Source organism: Juglans microcarpa x Juglans regia, chromosome 2D, assembly GCF_004785595.1.
Source record: "Juglans microcarpa x Juglans regia isolate MS1-56 chromosome 2D, Jm3101_v1.0, whole genome shotgun sequence".
Taxonomy (NCBI): Eukaryota; Viridiplantae; Streptophyta; class Magnoliopsida; order Fagales; family Juglandaceae; genus Juglans; species Juglans microcarpa x Juglans regia.
The window spans coordinates 18321032-18343256 of record NC_054596.1 but is presented as its reverse complement, the minus strand read 5'-3'; the positions used below and the strand labels follow the sequence as shown (position 1 = coordinate 18343256).

The 22225-nt window shown below is 35.0% G+C and overlaps 2 protein-coding genes across 3 annotated transcripts; one reads left to right on the top strand and one right to left on the bottom strand.

The window, feature by feature from the left end:
* Positions 1-12841: 12841 nt before the first annotated feature.
* Positions 12842-15969, top strand: LOC121248059 (transcription factor ILR3-like). Of its 2 annotated transcripts, XM_041146414.1 has the most exons (5): positions 12846-13066; positions 14025-14087; positions 15034-15111; positions 15192-15354; positions 15517-15969. In XM_041146414.1, exons 1-5 carry the CDS (start codon positions 12918-12920, stop codon positions 15781-15783), a joined length of 720 nt encoding a protein of 239 aa, XP_041002348.1. In that variant the 5' UTR covers positions 12846-12917; the 3' UTR covers positions 15784-15969. The 2 variants fall into 2 exon arrangements, with proteins under 2 accessions (XP_041002349.1, XP_041002348.1); XM_041146415.1 differs by lacking the exon at positions 14025-14087 and having other exon boundaries at positions 12842-13066.
* Positions 15970-16896: 927 nt separating this feature from the next.
* Positions 16897-17788, bottom strand: LOC121249323 (uclacyanin 1). The gene is made up of 2 exons (XM_041148032.1): positions 17568-17788; positions 16897-17435 (listed from the first exon to the last, which is right to left on the bottom strand). Exons 1-2 carry the CDS (start codon positions 17731-17733, stop codon positions 16897-16899), a joined length of 705 nt encoding a protein of 234 aa, XP_041003966.1. The 5' UTR covers positions 17734-17788.
* Between the last annotated feature and the right edge of the window lie 4437 nt (positions 17789-22225).

Below are 22225 nucleotides of genomic sequence, written 5' to 3'. Positions count from 1 at the left end.
GGGCAAGTTGTCAAGTGAATTGTATTACTAAACAACTATAATTAGACAACACTAAATGAAGGCTACAACACTATATGCTTTCAGAAAAGATTCTCACAAGATATTCGTGCTATACTTTTATAAAATATTCTCTAAACTTGTTATTCGAATTTCAATACCTCACAAATAAGAGAGACAAACATAAAGATACAAGAGTAACGCATCTTTTGGTAAAATAGGATTGGAAGCTATAACAGTTTTCGTCAAGCCAGTTGATTCAACAATACTCAAAAACTCTCGGGCAGTTTGATCGAGATAATCTTCTGAACCGCTCAACTGGCTAGGACCAAGCGCCAACCATTAGGGTTAAGTTGCGTCGGAGTAAGTTTCAGAATGTCGAGCACCGAACGGCAAAATGGCAGACGCAGCCTGATAGAAAAGATATGGGGATAAAGGGCCACCTTCGTCGACAGACCCTGCTCGTCCACCATTATGACACGAGTAGGGGTATAACCGGTCCGATCTAATTTTGGACAAAATCTAGGACCGAACCGGTATATACCAGTTTTTCATTTTTCAAAACCGATTACGCCCCGGTTACCCTCCTAAACCGGTACGTCCTGTTTTACCGGTTTCCAATCTGGTCCGGTCCGATTTTTCGATTTTTCTAAAATGTAAAAAACATATAATAAAGTGTTACTTCTCATGATAAAATGTTATTAATGATTTAATATATATATATATATATATATATTATGTTTAAAGCATATGATCAATTAAATTTTCATCTTTAAGATTAAACTTTTATTTTATAAATTATAATAACATTATCTTATGTATAATTATATTAATAACATATGATCAAACAAATTACAAATGTTCATATTTAAGATTAACATTTTATATTATAATTTATAAATTATAATATGAAATTATTTCATATACGATATATGATTATATATTATATATAAAACTTATATATATAAATATTTTGTATAATATATAAAATTAATTTATATATACATATTTTTCAACCGGTTTGGTTCGGTCCGGTTCGGTCCTGTCCTGAAATCTACGGAACCGAAATCGGACCGGTTCAAAACCGGACCAACTGGTCCTGTTTGATTCAGTCCGGACCAATTTTTCGATTTAAATTTACACCCCTAAACATGAGGTTGGAGAATTTCCAGAACAGTCCCATCAATAATGGGGAACTCTCTGCAGAGCGAACGAAGTTTGTTATTAGTCATGGCTGATGTCTACCGCTTCCCAACGTAATAGTTGAAATGGGCTTCGTTCACACTTTGCTTAGTCATGGCGAGAGTAGACGGAAGAATTGGGGAAATTATTAGGGCTTCAAAAAACCAAAAAGAAAATAGCAAGACGAAGACGAAAGAAAAGAAAGAGAAGAAGGAATGAGGAAGAAGAAATAAATAGGGATGGCACGATAGAACGGTTACATATCCGAAACGGTGGCACATGATTCGAAGAGACGCCTCGGCTGCAGGAAAACGGCATGACGTTTACCTACCGCACGTGTACACAGAACGAACCAATCCCAAGCAACGTTGGCACGCCAGAAAGCATCTTTAATTAATGAGGTCGGCGTTATTGATTACGGAGAGATCGGTTCACGACAACAGTGAACAGGCGGGTGCCCATTCGTCTTCTAAGTTTCCAAACAAGAGTTTAAAGAAAAAAAAATCTCTTAGAATTTCCAGCCCATGAGTGTGCTGAAAATTCGCGGGGTATTGTGAAGAGAGAAAATCCCTTATACTAGGCCAAAGGATGGGCCCATATTACAACTCAGATATGTGGTCTGGGTTGGACTGGGCCAGAGGCAAGGCTCAGCCATATCACATGGACTGAGTCAAACAAACAACCTGGATCAGGGCTTAGGAAGGAGACCCGGGTAGGGCTAGGCTGATGGGACAGAGGACGTAGGCAAGGCTTGAGATGGAAGGGACATGGCATAGTACCTCACCAGATGGAAGGGACCTGGGACAAAAAGCATGTCGCATTCAATGCGACCCAGAGTAGAAGGCATGTTGCATTCAATGCGACCCAAGGCTCGAGCAACGTGTAGCAAGCCTGAGCCCTTCACGGCTCGACAAGGAGATGGCACAGGAGCAGCTCAGTAATCAATAGTACAAGTGTATTATCCCCTGCTATGCAACACTCCACTATGGTGGGGACTTGGTCGATAACTATAAATGGGACACTACTAGCAGTGGACAAGGTAATCAGTCAATCTATCACTATCACTTTACACTCTCATTTTCAATACTATTTATTATCTTCTTTACCATACTGACTTAAGTATTGGAGGATCAACGGATCCAAGGTCTCCCCCCCCCCTCCCGGTGTAGTTACTATGCAGGTGATCGCTCGTATTCCGAGGGCGTGAAGTTGCCCAGGCCCGTGAAACACGACATCAACAAAACAGTCAATCAATGAAATAATTCACATAAAAATAATCAACATAGTAATTTGGTCACGAAATGGAAACTCATTTGAAGAATTTCTTTAAAATCTAAAACCACTCTGGGTGTAAGTAACTACCAAAAATCCACTATAGAAATTTAGTTTGTTACAACCAATTTAGAAACACTCACAAGATCCTTGTAGTAGCTAAATCTGGCATGCAACATCACGAGTGACCCACTCGATCTTTGCACACATGCAGCTCCAGAACTCTAGCCTTTCTATAGATTCACCATGAAAACATCTCAATCTCTGCTTCAATAGCAACTTTGGAATCCATTCCAATTAAAGAACATTCACACCAACTGATTTAACAATAGTTGACCTTAAGCACAAAAGGATGAGGATCTGATTTCAAGAGAAAACTGAAGTATATGAAATAAAATCATTTTCTCTTTCTTAGCTCTCAATCTGTTCTTACATGTTTGCTTTATGAAGGAACAAACAAGTTTCCTTTTATAGCCACAATGAGACACGACGCTGAAATCTTAGTTAAAGTCATACTCTTGAACATTCGCTCGAACAAGATATCGAGTGAGTGTTGAGCACACGTTGTTTCCAAGCATCGCTCCAGCCATGAGTCGAGCGTATGTCGAACGAACTTTCTATCTGGAATACTGCTTGAGCGCCATGTCAAGCGGGTGTCGAGTGAACTCTCTGTATGAACTTTCGCTCGAGCACCAAGTAGCGAACTATATGTATAAACTTCCGCTCGAGCACCAAGTCGAGCGAGTGTCGAATGAACTCTCTATATGAGCTTTGGCCAGAGCGCTATGTTGAGTGAGTGTCAAGCGAACTCTTTGTATGAGCTTCGCTCAAGCAACAGATCGAGTCTAGGTCAAGCGAACTTTTTGTATGAAGCTTAGCTCGAGCCATATTGAGCTGATTTCAATCCCTTGTCATTTTATCAGTTTTCTTCAGCCACTTAACACTGAACAAGTTACAACACAATTTAACACAGGTTGTCACACTCATTTTACATTAACAGAGAAAGATGGAAAACTCACAAATTATGCCATGAAATGGTAATAACATCAGCTTTAAAAGACCATCCTTCCCAAAGGTAGCCTCAGCAAAGTTTTGAATACCATTTTGGTAACCGTTTTGATTAAGGTACTGGAACAAAATATTTTGATACCGGTATCTTTCGGGTACCATTTTGGGATAGTCTATATATAGATAAATTAATTATATATGTATAAATTATATTTCAAAATAACATCAATGTAAGTCTTAAAAAAATTAAAACACATATTTATAAAACCTAATAATACGTCTAAGTTCTCAATTCAACTATTAAAAAAAAAAATCACTCATCTTCATCACGAAAAGGAGAGTATGTATTTGATTTTTAGTTCTTGAGGAAAGAAGATTAAAAAAAGTTAAGAAAATAATCTTAAGATGTGAATAATTAAGTAAAAATTATGAAAATACACTAAAGATATAAAAATATAAAATTTCGGCTGGTACACTGAAAACCAATCGGTATTGACCGAAACACACTGAAACGGTCGGTATTTGATCTGGTACGAAACACATATGTCTCCATGTCGGTTACTAGTCTGACACGACACGGTATTCAAAACCTTGAGCCTTGGCCTAATACTTATAACCAACTAAACAATGTGTTATAGTCATGATCATATATTAGTTATACTGAAAATGATAGACACACAACTTTATTTACAACCATATTTTAAATAAGGGATATTTTGGTAAAACAACTTATAGAAGTAACATTATCTTATTAAAATATTCTCATTTTAAAACATGTTTGTATAAAAAATTGCACGTGTATCATAACAATTGGACAAATATGCATGTTGTAAAGTTGATTATTCCTATTATTCTTATGTTTACATTCACATATAATTTGCCAAACAACTAATCACTCATTATTATATAAGAATAGTATTATTTGGGGTAACAATTGATGCTAGGGTTTGATGTTCAAATAAGGTCTGGTTTGAATAGTGAGTTAAGATGATTTGTGAATATTAGTTAGATATTTGAGTTGAAATGAGATGTGTTATAAGTGGTTTGAGTTAAAATGTTTTATGGGGTTTTGGGAAATGAGAGAGAAAAATTTCAATAAAAATATTAAAAAGTTAAAATATTGTTAGAATATAATTTTTAATATTATTTTCGTTTTGAGATTTGAAAATTTTGAATTATTTTTTATGTTTTGTTTGAAAGTTTGGAAAAATTGTAATAATTAGATAATGATTAGATAAAAAAATTGAAAAATTGAAATTAAAAAATATTTGTATTTGTGGTGTTTGGATATTGAGATGAGATAAGTTTGAAGCGTCTCTCTATCCAAACCAGGTCTTAGGCCTCGTTTGTTTTCACAACTTCTCTCAACTCAACTCCCATCTCATCTAATCATTACAATTAGGGATGGGCAAAATTCTGAGATTTCCGACTCCGTCCGAAATCCGATCCGACTCCGACTCTATCGGAGTCGGAGTGGTCGGAAAACGGTGTCGGAGGGCGGAATGGCTCCGACTCCTGATGTCTGAGTCGGAGTTGGAGTCGGAGTTCATTGGAGCTCCGATTCCGACATCGATTTTTTTTTTTGAAAAAAATCCAGGTGTAAAACGACGTCGTTTTACACCTGATTTTTTTCATAAAAAAAATCAAACGACGTCGTTCCACTTAAAGTGGAACAGCGTCGTTTGATCATACGGGGGGGTCCAAAACGCAGGACCCTCCTTCCCTTCCCTTTCCTTCTCCCTTCTCGGCTTCTTCCTTCTTCCTTCTTCTTCATTCTCTCTCGACTCTTAAGTCTCACGTCTGAACTCTGAAGTTTGAACGGCTGAACCTCCACCTCGCCGCAACAATCCAATCCCTCTCTGTTGCCGCCGTGAGTCCTTGCTCCTCCGTAGTGCGCGACTTCAATCCGAGCTGACCCCTACAGTGAGAACCCGATTCCGAGCCCTAAGATTAATCCGATTCATAAATTCTTTAATCTGATTCCGAGCCCGATTCCAATTCTAGGTATTTTGTTGTGATTGAGATGATTTTTTTTGTAAATTTGTAGTAAGGAAATGTGTTTGGTAAAGTGTGTAATGTGTTTGTAAGTTTTGTTGTATGCATGCAATGTGTTTGATAAAATGTGTAAGAGATGTTTTTAAGTGGGGAATGAGCCTTTGCTAGTCCAACCAACATGAAAGATATTGATTGTAATATTGAGAATATATTCTCTTGCAAACATGAGGGCAGTTTGTATTACGGGTGTGCAAAATGATGACAAACTGTCAATGTGTGCAAAATACGGGTGTGCAAAATTATTGATGTGGCTATAATATATATTACTGAAGATTTGATGTGGCTTGTAACGTTTAGGATCAAACCAAAACGTGGGACGTGGTACTACTACGTGATAATTCGCAAGTGTATATAATTTGCAGCTACGTACTGATTATATTAGGTTAAAACTTAAAACATTTATTAGCAAGGAAATAATTTGTATTTTTCAACGATAAACATATAAGGACATTTATTGGTGAGTTATATATGAAGGTTTGGTTGCTAATTAAAATTCATTATTTTTCTCGTGCTAAACACAAATAAGATACCAAACCAATATCAAATATCGATTAGGAACTTTTCATTTTCAAGGAGACAAACATTTTTTAGTACAATCTTTAATCACTTAAGTTAAGAGAGATGAAAGACTATTGATTATGGACGAACCTGTACTTGTCAAATATATCTCATCTCGACTCTTGCCTGAGGAACCTCTCTTCGAACAGACTTTTAGGTAAAGTATGCATGTATTGTAAATTGATGGTTTTTCCAGTTTTGGTCCTTATGGATAGAAAGTTTTTTAAAAATATAAATGGCATGTTCAGTGAAACATAAATGTTCTCTCTATGAACGAACCCTCTATTCAGTTTCTTGTATGTTCCTTACTTGTCAAAGTTGATCTTATTCAGATGCTGGCTTAAATTAGTTTATTTTTGCATTGGTTTAAAATTTTAAATTAGCCTAGTTTATTTTTAAACTAATTTGTGGGTTTTAATTTATTTTTTCAGCTTCATTGATTGTGATATTGATCCTAGACATAGTGGAGATGATCGTCCACAAGGGGATGTGACGGATGCCAATGCTACAACTCCTACACCGGTGGGTACTTCCACCCCTAGAGCCACATATAGGGTAGCTACGTCTAGAGCAGCTACATCTTGTGCGAGTAGTCGGCTCCCACTTCCAGTAGATATAGAGGATGATGATATGTTCAACGAAGAGGAGGAGATGCCCATTGAGCAAGATCAACCACCACGACCTTCTAAAAAGAGGTTGTGGACATGGGAGCATTTCACCAAAATTCCTGGTGATATTGTGAACCCGGTAGCAAGATGCCATTATTGTGGGCAACTTTGTGGATGCCATTCGAAGAAGCAAGGCACCAGTGTGTTAATAGCACATCTAAATGGTTGCCAACGATATAAGATAGCGAAGGGATTGGCGGCCACTGATCAGACAAATCTCAGTTATCAAACTTCTACAGCCACTGATGGTACACATACGAAGAAATTGGTCATCCCTCAATACAGTGAGAAGATGTTGAGGGACATGCTTGCAGAGATTATAATTACTGATGAGATGCCATTTACCACAGTCGAGAAAAGAGGCTTTCGAAAGTTTCTAAACTTTGTTGAGCCACGATTTTCCATTCCATCACGGTATACGGTGATGCGAGATTGTATGAAGAGGCATGCGAAAGACAAGGCAGAAATGAGGAAGATGTTTATTACCACTGGCCAGAGAGTGTCATTTACGATTGACACATAGACCTACATACAGAACGTCTGCTACATGTGTATCACAGCACACTACATTGACAGTGACTGGATTTTGCATAAAAAAATTATTGGCTTTAAAGATATTGTGGATCATAAAGGTGCATCCATTGGGGCGAAGATGAATGATTGTTTAGAGGATTGGAGAATTCAAAAAGTGCTGTGTATTACAATTGACAATGCCAGTGCCAATGAAACAGCAATTGATTGGTTTAAGCGGAACACGATGGTGAGAGATGATGTCATTTGGGGCCACAAGTTTATTCACGTTCGATGTTGTGCTCATATCATTAACCTCATAGTTATTGAGGGGTTAAAAGAGGTTGATAATTCCATAACCCGAGTCCGCAACATTGTACGATATGTGAGGGGCTCCCCTCAAAGGCTTGCCAAGTTTAAAGCAATAGCAGAAGATCTTAAGATTGAATGTTCTAGTATGTTGTGCTTGGACGTTCCGACTCGATGGAACTCTACATACATGATGTTGGATGTGGCACAGAAGTATCAAAAAGCATTCGAGTAGATGAAGGTCGAGGATGAGGGCCTGAGGTATGCTTTGTTGGAGCCAGCAGGACAGGGGCTCGGTGCGCCGGACGCACATGATTGGACCAGTGTAAGCTACTTTGTTGAATTTTTAAAAATTTTTTATGAAATAACCATGCGGCTATCTGGATCCAAATATACGACTGCGAACTTATTCTTCAGTGAGCTCTCGAAGCTTCACTTCCAGTTGGAAAATAGTTGTACTGACTCTGGTGGATTGTTATCTGCTATGGCTACGAGGATGAAGATCAAATATGATAAATATTGGGGGAATATTGAGAAGATAAATAGATTGCTATTTGTGGCTGTGATCCTTGACCCCCGAGTTAAGTTGGTCGTTCTAGAATTTTGGGTAAATTCCGTCCTCGGAGCAGTGGAGGCTGCAGAGTTTATTAGATTGCTAAAAAGTGATATTGATGACTTATATAATCACTACAGTAATAGTTGGCAGCCTTCATCCACAGCTGGTAGCTCCTCACATTCGAGGCCGACGGGATCGACAGTTTCCTCAGGTGATACGGACCCATCTGTAGGGGTTAGAGGTAATCGTATTATACGACAGTATCATCAACTCATGTCAAAAAGGAATATTATGCATTGTACATCTGAGGTTGAACGATATTTTATGGAAGCTGTCGAGGTACCTACTGATGTATTTCAGTTATTAACTTGGTGGAAAGTTAATTCCACCAAGTATCCAGTCCTTTCCCATGTAGCCCGAGATGTGCTAGCCATTCCTGTCACTACGGTTGCCTCAGAGTCGGCATTTAGTACTAGAGGTCGCGTGTTGGATGCTTATCGGAGTTCATTGTCACCGTCAACAGTGGAAGCCCTCGTTTGCACTCAGAATTGGATAAGTGAAACGCTCATTGGACTAGATACCATTGGCATTGATGTTGAGAGCTATAGGCTTGAATCGGGTAAGTTTATATGCTTTTAAATAATGATTTAATTATTTTTAATGTTTCTAACTTTTACTTTTTATGATTTTATATATCTAATTGTGAATCCTAACATAATTGCCGATGATTGAGAGTCTAGAACGGACGCCCCTTGCGAGTCTTGGTAAGAATCAAATTATACTTTTACTGTGTTCAATTTTTTATTATCAATTTTTTTTTCATTTATTGATTGCAACTTTCTATCTTCATTTCAGGCATGACCAATGGAACAAAAAAATATTTGAGTTAAATCTGTGTTTAATTTTTATGTAGTTATATTTCAAGGCTAAGTCAATGTTGTTATTACGTTATAAATGAGACTGTTATAACTTATGGCTACATCATACATGTTATTTACTTTTTAAACTATTGTATTTAAGGTTTTTTTTTTTATTTTATATTTTTAGTATTTTTTTTTACAGATTTGGACTTGGGCTTTGGTGATCATATTTATGTAGTTATATTTATGTAGTTATATCCCGAGCAAAGACGTGGGATAAGTACTCTTAATTCTACTAGTATTTATCCATCTTCTCTCAAACGTTTATAATTTATTATCCAACTGAAATTAATCGAATTATACAGATTCGTACCATCATTCTTCTCTATATATACATACATCATACATGCATGAATATTATTCCCACTCATTTACATACATGTATATGATCTGGTGATGAAGTTAATCCATATTAATTAGCTCGAAGTACTACCTTTGAGCTTGTCCTTCGATTTCAACAATACAAAACATTAACAAGTAATTTATTATATATTCTCCACCATATAATTTTGCTGTCCAAATTGATTCATCCGTCCAAATACATTTCGATCTGTTAGAAATCTAGAAAAATTTTTAATCTGTTAGAAACTTCCATTCAGAGGTCGGAGGTCCGATTTCTGATCGGAGTTCGACTCCGATTAGAGATCAGAGCTCCGATCGGAGGTTAGAGCTCCGATCAGAAATCGGAGCTCCGACCTCCGATCGGAGTCGGACTCCGACTCCAGATCAGAGTCGGAGGAGTATTTTGGCTCCGATACCTGTCGGAGTCGGAGTTCGGAAAAGACAACTCCGACTCCGTCAGAGTCGGAGCCCAGGCCTAATTACAATTTTCCTAAATTTTCATACAAAATAAAATAAACAATTTAACTTTTTTAAATCTCAAAACGAAAATAATATTAAAAAAATATATTCTAGCAATATTTTATTTAACTTTTAACTTTCATTTCAATTTATCTCATCTCATTTGTGAAAACAAACAAGGCCTTAATCGACAATCTCTCCCGATCATTTGTTTAATTTTAGTGGCAAAATTCCTTTTAAACAAACACCGGTTCGGTTCGGTCCTGTTTTAGACATATTTTACAATCAAACCGGTATATACCAGTTCTGAGATTTGAAGAACCGATTGTGCACCTGTTACACTCCTCAACCGGCATTTCCTATTTTACCAGTTTCAATTTGATTTTTTCGGTATATTATATAGTATATATAATATAATATATAATAATATAATGATAGTATATTGTAGTATATTATAATATATATTATAATTATATTATAGACTATAGTTATATATTATAATATATAATATTAGTATAACTATTAATACAATAGACTATAATGATATAGGATTTTAAAATTTAATATTATATTAATTAGTAATTTTTCATATAATATAAAATTATTTTATCTATAATTATATATATAAATTATATAAAATATGAAAAATCATATAAAAATATTTTATATAATATAAAAAATTAATATATATATATATATATAAATATGAACCAATCCTGTATTAGAAAATCCGATACCGATCCAAACCCACCAACTCAATACGGTCTGGTCCGATTCCGATTAACCGATTTTTTTATTTTCCACGCCTAAAGATCAAAAGTCTCCGATATCTATTATAGATTATGTGATTATTGTAAAGGCCGGCGGCGTGGGACACTGTCACACTGATATGACAGTGAATAAAGTATTTAGTGGAATCTTTATCTAAGTCCTCGTCAGCACATGACATTTGTACGCATGCCACATAATTCATCGGTTGCGTAAGCATGCCACAAAATAAAGTAACAAAAAATACTTGAAAATATATGAATGATACTATATCCTTTAAATTTGTTTCTTTAAATTAACCGTATTTTATTTAATTTTTTAATATTTTTTTATTTAATAACTAATAAAGTGATTATTAATATATTAATTTTTTTTTATTTTTTTAAAATATTTAAAAATATTTAAAAAATATTTTTTAAAAAAGTATAATTTATACTAGAGAGTACAACCCGTTACGAAATTTAGGGCAGGTTTGAAGGATGGGATGAGACACAAAATTCTCATCTCATCTCATCTCATCATTATACCTTTTTCAAATCTTCATACAAAATATAATAAACAATTCAACTTTTTCAAATCCACATTCACCTTTTTCAAATTTCAATACAATAATAATATTAAAACACAATATTTTAAACTCTTAAACAAAACATAAAATTCTCATCTCACCCCCCAAACCTGCCTTAGACAATATAGTAGCACTATATATAATAATACTCGGTGCAAATCTTAGGTGTTTAAGCCTCCTATAAATATTTTATAAAAAATAGATTTCACGGGAAAAAAAAAAAAAGAAGAAGATTTTTCACTTTTCTTTATGATGTTATCCACTTTTTATTTTATAAAAACAATGTCAGATTTATATACTTGAACTTATATAAATTATTACGCTTATATAGATATTAGGTGAAAGCAGCCCCGTTGAACCAACCTATGAAGTCATTCTTTCCTTCTTAATTCACTATTATGGTCTTTATATTATTGTAAGTCATATAGATATAATTATCACTATCATTGTTCTCCTTGAATAATCACTAATAATCATTGATATATTATGTTTCACAAATAACATAAATTTTATATGCTTAATATTTGCTATTCTGATCCCGTTTTGATACAGAAACGGTTTAGGCTACGTTTGGATGTTGAATTGAGTTGAGTTGAATTGAGTTGAGATAATAAAATGTTGTTAGAATATTATTTTTAATATTATTATTATTTTAAAATTTGAAAAAATTGAATTGTTTATTATATTTTGTATTGGGATTTGAAAAAGTTGTAATGATGAGTTGAGATGAGTTAAAATTCCAAACGAAGCATTAATCTCATTTCATCATTACAATTTTCTTAAATTTTCACACGAAATATAATAAACAATTTCATATTTTCAAATCCAATAATAATAATATAAAAAAATAATATTCTAATAATACTTTATTCAATTTTCAACTTTCATTTAAAACTATTTCTTCTCATCTTACTATCAAATAGACAATTTATTTTATATTATTAATTTAATATTAGTAATAGCTCACTATTTAATAAGAACCGATACCCACAATATTAAGATCCGGTTTCTTGGAATTATTCCCAATTCTAACGCATCTAAACATACACTTCAAGCAATCTCAATTTATTTGTTTATATTCTTCATCTTTAAAACTAATTTTTTAGGCATTCATCATATGTGTAAAAATGATAAAGTAATTATATATACGTTTAATCCTTAGAATTAATCTTTTTAAAATTAGGTCTTGTTTGGATACACAATTAGTCTCATCTCATCCCATCACATCAAATATTAATATCAAAACATTAGTCAAACACATACTTTTCAATTTCTCTTTCGTACTTTTTTATTAAATCATTACAATTCTTTTAAATTTTTAAATAACAAAAAAATAATTTAATTTTTTTAAATTCTAAAATAAAAATAATATTTTAACAATATATTAATTTTATAATATTTTTATTCAATTTTATCCATTTTTTTTCAAAAATTAATAAATATACTAATTCAAACTATTTATAAATAATTTCAGTACTAATTTACTATTAACAAATTTTTGTTTTCATTTCATTAATCTATTCCCGTATCCAAACCATGCGTTAAAAGCCCATATTGACTTTAAGAAGTTGATAACATGCTGTGACGTGGTGGGATACTCGAGCACTGCTGACATCACTCTCTCTCAATTTCTTCCCAATTCTCTCTCTTTCCATACAAACAAACAAGAAGTCCTCGTTACTTTCAAATAGGTGCCACTTGGGCAGTGCACTTTGACACTCTTGAATTCCCCCGCACACTGAAATATGGAGCTTCATTCCTCAGAGAGCTCTAATTGGCTCTTTGACTATGAAATTATGGGAGACATATCCGTTACAGGCGGCCCGTTTCGGGCACCGGCCTCCGGTAGTTTCAGCTGGGGACCACAACCCTTCAACTGTTCCTCCAATAGCAGGTGGGGGGATCTGTTTTTGTACCTTATTTCCTTTAACTTCATGTTTGGTTACCGGGAAAGTGAAGGAAAATAAAAGGAGATAGTGGGGATTCTGAAACTTATTTTCTGCTTTCCTTGATAGTTACCCCTTTTAGTTGTTTGTTCAGTGAAGTGGCTGAAGTCCATTTGAATTCCAAAAACATGTGCTTTTTCCTAAACATGTCCATTTGGCTACAGCATGTTTTGGAAACAAATGGTCCCAATCAGCGTTGTTGAGTTGCGCTTTATTTGGTATAATTTAAGAGCAGTAAGTGTACCTTATTCAGATACAAAAAGCTGAACCTACAACTTATAATTATGAGAAATGCTTTTTGTCTCCAAAATGTGTTCCGAATGATTTTTTATTTTTATTTTTTTTATTTTTATTTTTTTATTTTTTATTTTTTATTTTACTTTACTTAGTAATTAAGGAAGTATTTTTTAATAATGTTATGAATTTTTTATTTTTTTTAAAAATATTTATGATGACTAAAAAAATATATGAAAAAAAAAAGAAAAGAAAAATAAAAGAGTAAAATAGCCTGGATGTATTTTGGGGATGTTTTTTCTGTCAATGTAGCAGTTCTCTATAATTATTCAAATTACTATATTTTTCTGTTTAATTAATGGTTTTTTATGTTCATAAGTTTTTTTTTCCTTTCGAAATATAATTCTTTGACAGGATTCAGAAAAAAAGATTTTCCTACAAGCAAGATAATTTTATTAATGAACAAAAGACGGCTACCCATTTATGCAGAAAATATAGATTAGGATCATATAATTACAAGTCAGATGCAAAAGAAAGTTTATAACGTGTAATTCAGAACATAAGCAATAGATTAAATCCTTACGAGTCTGATATTTTGGACATAAAGGGATATTATTTTTTCACTCAGTTTTTATTCACATCTTGATTTATAGCTACACTCCTTGTTTCCAGTATGATAGTGGAATGCTCTTTTGGAGATTCAGATAACCTTAAGGATGTCGTTTCTCGAAAACGGTAAACATCTCTTCCATTTTCTTTAGAAAGAGTTGCTACAAAATATTAAAACAAGTTTCCTTTTAAAAAAGGTTTATGTAGTCGTTTTCTGATGTAAGGTTTTCAGTGATCATCTTCATGGGTAACATAGACTGTTATTATAAGCCTACTTATAAAATAAGTATATATACAGAAGTAGATTGTGATTTGTTTCAAAGTTGAAACAGAAATAGATTGAACTGAACATTCGCCTTGAGAAAACCCATCTGCCAATGGACACAACTTCAGTTGTCACCACCACCCAACTGTACAGATTGAACTATCTGCCAATAGGCAGGAACTCCCGACATTTCTACTCTCAACCAATAAGAGATTCTCTCAATTGAGACAATTAGAAATGGATGAGGATGGGTGTCATCTTGAGCCTCAACTTTGTGCCTGTCGTTATAATTTTACTACAACAGACCTAAAAGTAGTTAGGTTTCATCGATAACTTGATCTGTCGTAGTAGATTTCTAGTGGCAGTATCACCAAAGCCACACTGATGATACTTTGCCATGTTATATGAGGTTCTGGTTTGTAGGATGGCTTGTCTAGTGGCTCAAGCATAACCTGATGGATTCTTCAGTTATGTTCACATTTCTCGGAATAAATAGTCTGCACTTGAGACTTCATATGTGCTACTTTAGCTACTGATATTCTGTTTATTCATATTGGATTGTTTGACTTTTTCCTTGGAAATCATTTAATATGATATGCATATTTTATAGACTTTCCAAAGACAAAAAAAAAAAAAAAAAAAAAAAAGGAAAAAAAAAAACTTATCTTACAACATAGGCAGACTTTTGATGTTGGATTGGCAACCATGCATTTTGGTGTGAATATGTAGTTCTCTCTCTCTCTCTCTCTCACTCTCTCACTCTCTCTCATGTTATGTTCCCTAATATTTCTGCCAACTGTTTTATAGGTTGAGGCCTGAAACAAATGGTGCAACTGGCTCAAAAGCATGCAGGGAGAAATTGCGTAGAGATTGTCTAAATGAGAGGCATGCTAGTGTTTTTTATCTTCTCTCATTCCATATTTTCTGTACCCTAATTTGGAAATCAAATTTGGCATGATTTCAAGGTTCCTTGAATTGGGTTCTATTGTGGAGCCTGGAAGGCCAGCCAAAACAGACAAGACTGCTATTTTGATTGATGCTATTCGAATGATGACACAGTTACGAAGCGAAGCTCAGAAGCTGAAGGAATCAAATGAGGATTTGCAATTGAAGATTCAAGAATTGAAGGTGTGGTCATTTCTTAGTCAGATCTCCTTATCTATTTGGATGACGTTTCTAATTTAGACTTTGCTTCTTCATCCGCATCCTTAATCCTTGGCTGAGTACTTGCCATTTTATATGGGTAACTGGGTGCACAGGTGTAACTTTTGCTTGCCCTTGTTTGTGCAGTCTGAGAAGAATGAGCTTCGGGATGAGAAGCAGAGGCTCAAGGCAGACAAAGAGAAGTTGGAGCAGCAAGTCAGCGCAATGAGTGGGCAGCCAGGCTTCCTGCCTCATCCCTCTTCAATGGTGGCTGCATTTGCTGCTGAAGGACAGGCTTCTAGAAACAAGCTAATACCTTTCATTGGTTACCCCAGTATTGCCATGTGGCAATTCATGCCACCTGCTTTAGTTGACACATCACAGGATCATGTATTACGCCCTCCAGTTGCTTAAAATTGAAGACATCCATGGTTTAGTTCATATTATCTGTAAGGCAAGGATGTTTCTTTATTCTGTTTTTCTGTAACTTTTTAACTGCGTTTATGTTGGTTTCTTAAGAGTATGTAAGTGGGTGAAACATTTATGTAAACTTGTAACTGTTGTGGGTGAAACATCTATGTATAATAAACTTGTAATTTCCGAGTGTGGTCTCCGAAATCCTTTCTTCATGATCTCTGAATTAGTCGTAAATGGCAGCCGAGCATTAGTATGTACTGGAGTAGGTTGTGTTACAATGCCTCTAGCATCATCTCGATAGGCCGGAAAAGGGCTTAATGAAGACCACACTCGGAAAATCTAGAATTACCGTGTCATGTCTATGATCAAGAATCTCCTTTCCGAAGCTTTATGCCTTCACCATGCATGGAAACTAAAAGTGTCCGTCCCCATAAATGCCAGCTGGGTGACACAAGAGGTCGGGCCCTATGGGCATCGTTACACAGAATTTTCCTCTTTTAAGGAAAATTATGGAGTGGGATCTTTTGCATTGTCAAAATCTTCTACAGCTTGTAAAGAAATCTTATTGCCAAGCTTGCGGAGGTTGGAACTTGTTGAGTGTGGGGTTATTAGTGAATCCAATGGTACTGTAGTTGGTCATCTTTTAGCCCGTCTGTTGGGGTTGGGTCGGGATTGGTTTCCAACTGTAGAAGGTAGAGCCACCTGAGATTAATATATATTGTATTTTTCCCACTAGTTTGGAATATTTTAACTACTCCATTACCCATTAGCAACTGTGCATTAGTATCTATTTGGCAGGATTTAGTGGTTCAGCCAAAAAAAAAAAAAAAAAAAAAAATCAATTTCTTTGCAGAAAGTGAATTTGTAGAGGGCTTTGCAGAAAGAAGATTAGAGGAAGGCTATGTTCTTTGGATAAGCGGAAAAGAAAGCCAACTTGATTCATCACGTGCTTATTCGAAGGTCGGTTGGTGCTATTCTGAATCAGAAATTTGTCAATGACATGGTGTTAAATGCTTTTACGATCATGAAGTACTTGCTTACCAAATGCATCAGGTAGCTTACAGAAATAACCCATCCACATTCATCACGTACATAAAACTAATCTGATGCTTAGTATGCCTGAAGCATCATCATTACAAAAAGGCTTAACCCCATTGTCATGATGACAAGGAAACTATCTTTGTGAGCTGCTGATGGGGGAGGTGGTTCAGTTGAAGATCCACTTGAAGAGGTTCGAGTGGATTCAGTTGAAGGAATAATAGAGGATGATGCAGGACTACCCAAAGGTGAGTCAGATGGTGATGGAGTGAGCAGCTGCGGGGAAGTTGATTCTGGTGCTGGTACTGGTGCTGGTGAGGAAGTAGAACTTTCTGGAGCTGGAGTAGGAACCAGAGTCACCGAGGAAGCCGGTGGGATTGCTGGAGGAGATGCGGTTGTTGGAGCTGATGCTGCAAGAGTGTCTATTTCCACCTTCATTCCTTGGCTGCAATGTCCCAATGTTCCACAGACGAAGTATCTACTGCCTGGAGAAGAAAGTGGGATGGTTGTGGTGCCACCATTGTAGGACTGAATTGGGTTATTTGCCTGGCAGGAGTCATAGTCCGCCTTCGAAACCTCAACCACATCATGGTTTGGTGCATACTGAAAAACTGTGAACATATAAGTCATTAGAAGCTGAATGATGTCAATTTGAAAACATGCATGCACGATGAAATCCACAATGCATAAACAGATCGTTGGTGAAATAGAAGGTGATTCATTTAAAGGTGTACGTTACTTACTTAGGTTATCTCCAACTACAAATGATTGGGATGATGCCCATGTTTGCAGGTTGGTGGTTGTATCCCACCCACCGTTTAGGCCTCCGACTGTGTAACTTGCTGCCATGGCTAATTTGATGAGCATGCCTGAAATAGCCAAGCTCATCAATGTTCGTAGCATTGCCATTTTCTGGGTAATAAGCAGAAATTGGAGAGGAATGGTGGAACGCAGAGTGAAAGAAAGTTTGTAACTGAGAAATGATCGGAATATGGGCACCTGTTCGAGGTAGGAATTATATATATAGAGGTAGAATTACAAAAACGACAAACCCATTAGAATGAAATTATTGTTGTTTTATGGTTTGGTCTTTGGAGTTGGTGTACATGTCACCAAGAGCATATGGTATGGCAATGACAGGTTGTTCCTCAACTGCTTTATATGTGTTTTCGGTGGATTATTTCCTGGGAAATTGTTATCATAATACTAATTGATGTAGAGGTTTGGACAAATATTATCAAAATCTATGAGCCTGTTTCTATATATGCCTGTATTTATCACCAACAAAAGAGACTGTAGAAGCTTTTCATTCAGTGGTTTATGGCATCAAGACAGGCATGAAGAAATTTTCTTCAAGGTCGTACCAAATCCAAGCATCCAACCCACGATTAGGAAATGTATAAAGAAGACAACTGTGAGTCTGTGAAGTTTTCTTTTTTCTTTTTTTGAAGCAAGTTTTAATCATTGAAGGAAACCCAATTACACAAGAGTTTAGTTATGAGAATACAAAACCAGCAAATTAAACTAATTGCACTAAACAGATCAGAGCCTAGTGGATCTTTTCCACTACGGAAATCCAGGAGACAAGGGGGTAAGTTTAATAGGGGTATGCTACCAAACTCATTGTTTGATGCGCCCATTGCGCTAAATTATGCGCCCATCAGTTTTGATGTCGATGAATTTTCTGTGATGTCCATTTCTGAAAAGCCTTTAGAAGGGATGAGCAAACTGAAATTATATTGAAGATTGACCATTTAGAGGAAGATGAGGGATTGGTGAGAGCTTCAGCCACCACTTGACAGTCTCCTTCTATAACTATTTTATGAAGTCTGTTGTGAAGCGCATCTTCTATGGCCAGCTTGGCAGCCATGGCCTCCCCAAACACTGGATTGGTGGAATTTATAAGTCTGGTGGCAGCAAAGATCAGTTCATAAAATAGTTGTGAGTCTGTGAAGTTGTTATGAGAATATAGGCACTACTGTAGTTTCGAAATATTAATGTGTTCAGACAAGCTTGGAGAGTGAGATGAGATGAAAATTTTGTAAATAGTCGTAAGATAATTTGTGAATAATAATAAGATAGTTTGAATTAATGTTTTATGAGATTTTGAGAAATGAAAGAGAAAAAATTGAATAAAAAATATTATAAAGTTAAAATATTGTTAAAATATAATTTTTGTTCAGAGATTTGAAAAAGTTGAATTACTTTTTATTTTTTGTTTGAAAATTTAGGAAAGTTATAATGATTAATTTGAAAATATTTGTATTTGAATAATATTTGAGAAGGAGCCAAAAAAAAAAAAAAAATTGTAAACCTTTTCTTATGTTTACACTTAAAGAAAATTTGTCTAGTCGCTTTTAGAATTATTTATAGGATACGTGGTATTTCTATATCATAAGATGTCATGTCAATTAAAGTTATTACTTGCATAAAATAATTTTAATTACATGGCATCTTATGATAGTATGAGAGTAACACATCCTCCATACTCTTAAGGTATGTAATAAGTTTTCCAAAAAAAGTCATCGTGACTTGGGAAGAAAACAAGGTGAGTTTTGTTCGTATAAAGATATATCTGTAAATGTATAGAATCGTAACAAGTAGTAAAGTATTTTTAAAAAAACAGATATTGAATTCACATAGAATAATTATGTTATTGAGTATTGAAATTTACTAAATTAATTACTATTTGAAAAACTGATATTTGAAGAATGGATTACTGGATTACTTAAATTAAACTAAATAAAATAGAATCAAAATTAAGATTTTAAAGATAATAAGAATAAATCTAGAGCGTTTGATTTCACCTAACAAATCCCACACAATTTATTATTCCTTGTTATATAGAATTCCAATTATTCCAAGTTGATAATAAAAATTCCTTAACTATTCAATATTTTCTCTCGAATAATACCAAAAATATCTCCAACTAATAACTCCATATCTCTATTTGAATTTAATAAGTGGAGACTCATTAAGTCCTTTGGATTTTTTTGAAAATCACACTAATCGTGGTAAAATATTCTACTTTCGCTCAACTAATGATGTTTAATCCTAGAACTTTAATCACAAATCACCTCTGGTCTCATTATGATTCAATAGATTGAACAATAATTAGTTAGAAAATTAAAAGTATTAAGAACAAGAAATAATTACTCAATCATGGAAATATTAAAATAAAATAACTGAGAATATAAATTGTGTGTTCAATGCTAGACTACATCAAAGATCTAGAAGAATTAGTTCATGATAAAACTGAAAAGAAAAACAATAGAACTAGTGTTTTTTGTTGGAGTTAGTTGATGAAGCATGCGGCTCTCACCTCTGCTCCCCAGATCTGCCTCCTTGAAATAAACTCAAATGATAAACTCTGGATTATTGAAATCTAAAACTCAGACTCTCTAAACAAACTCAGAACCCCCTATTCATCCCACAAGACGAGATTAAATAGATGTCAAAATTTAAATCCGAAAACAAGATAAATGCGGCTACAATCTAGCCTAAGGATTTGAAAAATAGTTTCTAAAAATAAAAGTTAACATAAAAGGAATTATCCCGAGAAAAACGAAATTATCTAAAATGGAAGATTCAGTGATATGCGGCTTGATTTATGGAGTTCGGGAGGATTTGATAGTTAGCGGATTGATTGATTGCGGAACTTGGAAGGGTCCTACAGAGTAGATGCCGTGTGCGCAGAATATAACTAGTCTCATTGCCTTTCGAGAGGAAAGACTCCTAATCGGGATGATAGAACCCTCTAGCCAACTAAGAGGAAAGACTCTCGATCGGGATGATAGAACCCTTTTACCAACCAACCGAGCGGTAAAGCTTCTCGCATTTGCTAGTTGTCGCCCACAATGTCGTTTAGGTTGGTTGTTTAGACTAGTTGCCCAATCTAGTCACCTGGAGCCTTGCGCCAAGTTTTCTCGCCCAGAAGGTAAAATATCTTGCTTTTCGCCTAACTCTTGTCTCCAATTCTGGTCGCGCATCTCCTCGCCTTAATCTCATCCGTTCTCTTTAGATCTCACTGCCTCTCATCGATCTGGATCCATAGTCTCTTCTTTTATACTAAAATGCTCTTATTTCGTACTAAATCTTCTCATTCCGTCAAATCCAAAAAAATAAAGAAAAATATATAAAAATAAAATAAAATTAATAGTATTGAAAAAAAAAATGATAATTTTTATAAAGAAAAGAGTAATAAAAATCATATAAAAATAACACTTATCAAGTTTGGATTGGACCAGCAACCAAAGATACTATGGAAGTGAATTTTGATGCAACTAGGAGAGCAAATTTCTTATTGGGCAACCACAAGCAACAACTTGATGCAGAAGGGCGCTATCACCAAACCAGTTATAACAGTTATAAGTAAGGCATTATTGGTAGAGCTCTCCTTATAGCCAAACAAGCAACTGTTCTGGGTTTTGATAGCCTTAGTGGTAGTCAAGTCTTCTAAGGATGTTGTTAGTACTTAAAAATAGCGTAATAGGCCGAAAAGGGAGCAAGTGTCATTCTTGGCCTGCTTAGACTATTCAGGCCTCGATTGGTGCTATATGTAGCTCCCGATGGTGGTTCGGTGCTGCTATACGATGTCCATTGCGTTCATCCATGGCAGTGAGCATTAAATTTATGCAGGAAAAATAAGAGATGGGGACACATAGATTTACTTGATTCAGTGTAAAAACTACGTCCACGGGGTTTTGAGGAAAGGAGGATTTACTATAAAGTGATTGTTTTACAATATCTCATAATCTCTCATCCTTGTTGTACAATATAGATATGAGCTCTGTCTTCTGCTCGAGATCTCATCGTTGGAGTCCCTCTTGTGAGGTTGAAGACGTTGAAGCCGAAGAAGAAGTCCAAGAAGTCAAAGTCCCTTTTAATCATCTGGCAGAAGCCCTCTTTATCCTCTTCTCCTCCTTTGTTTTATGTCTCATCTTCTCTTATTTACGTCCAATCTCCACTATTCTTTCTGACACCATTTTCCTTCCTCAGCTCTTTGTCCTCTCATTCATTCTCTTTTTCTTCCTTCTTGATGAGTCATATAATATTGGGCTGGGCTTGGAAACTCAATATGGGCATGTAATATTTTATGCCTTCCAAATGTAAAACATTAAAAGACCCTTCATGAGGATGTGTAACTTTGTTTGATTATTGCAATGGAACTCTTGACGATTAAAATAACAAAAGAAAACATTGTGAGAAGGAAATGACATGCTATTACTAAAAGATTGCTCCAGTTAAATGTGTTAGCATTAACTGAATATCTAGAGATGACTTTGCAATAGATTAACGGAAGAAAATAAAAAACATTCGAAAATCACACAAAGAATACTAAGATTTAAGTAGCTCAGTTTGAATAATAGCTTATGTCCACTGGTAGAGTTGATTTAAAGGA

What these genes read in the sequence shown, in the direction of transcription:
- LOC121248059 (XM_041146414.1), top strand. Translation starts at nt 12,918, where the DNA reads ATGGAGCTTCATTCCTCAGAGAGCTCTAATTGGCTCTTTGACTATGAA. An exon ending in AGAGATTGTCTAAATGAGAG is followed by an intron (nt 15,112 to 15,191) that starts GCATGCTAGTGT and finishes CATGATTTCAAG; the next exon opens with GTTCCTTGAATTGGGTTCTA. An exon ending in TGAAGATTCAAGAATTGAAG is followed by an intron (nt 15,355 to 15,516) that starts GTGTGGTCATTT and finishes TTGTTTGTGCAG; the next exon opens with TCTGAGAAGAATGAGCTTCG.
- LOC121249323 (XM_041148032.1), bottom strand. Translation starts at nt 17,733, where the DNA reads ATGGCAATGCTACGAACATTGATGAGCTTGGCTATTTCAGGCATGCTC. An exon ending in TGTAGTTGGAGATAACCTAA is followed by an intron (nt 17,436 to 17,567) that starts GTAAGTAACGTA and finishes ATATGTTCACAG; the next exon opens with TTTTTCAGTATGCACCAAAC.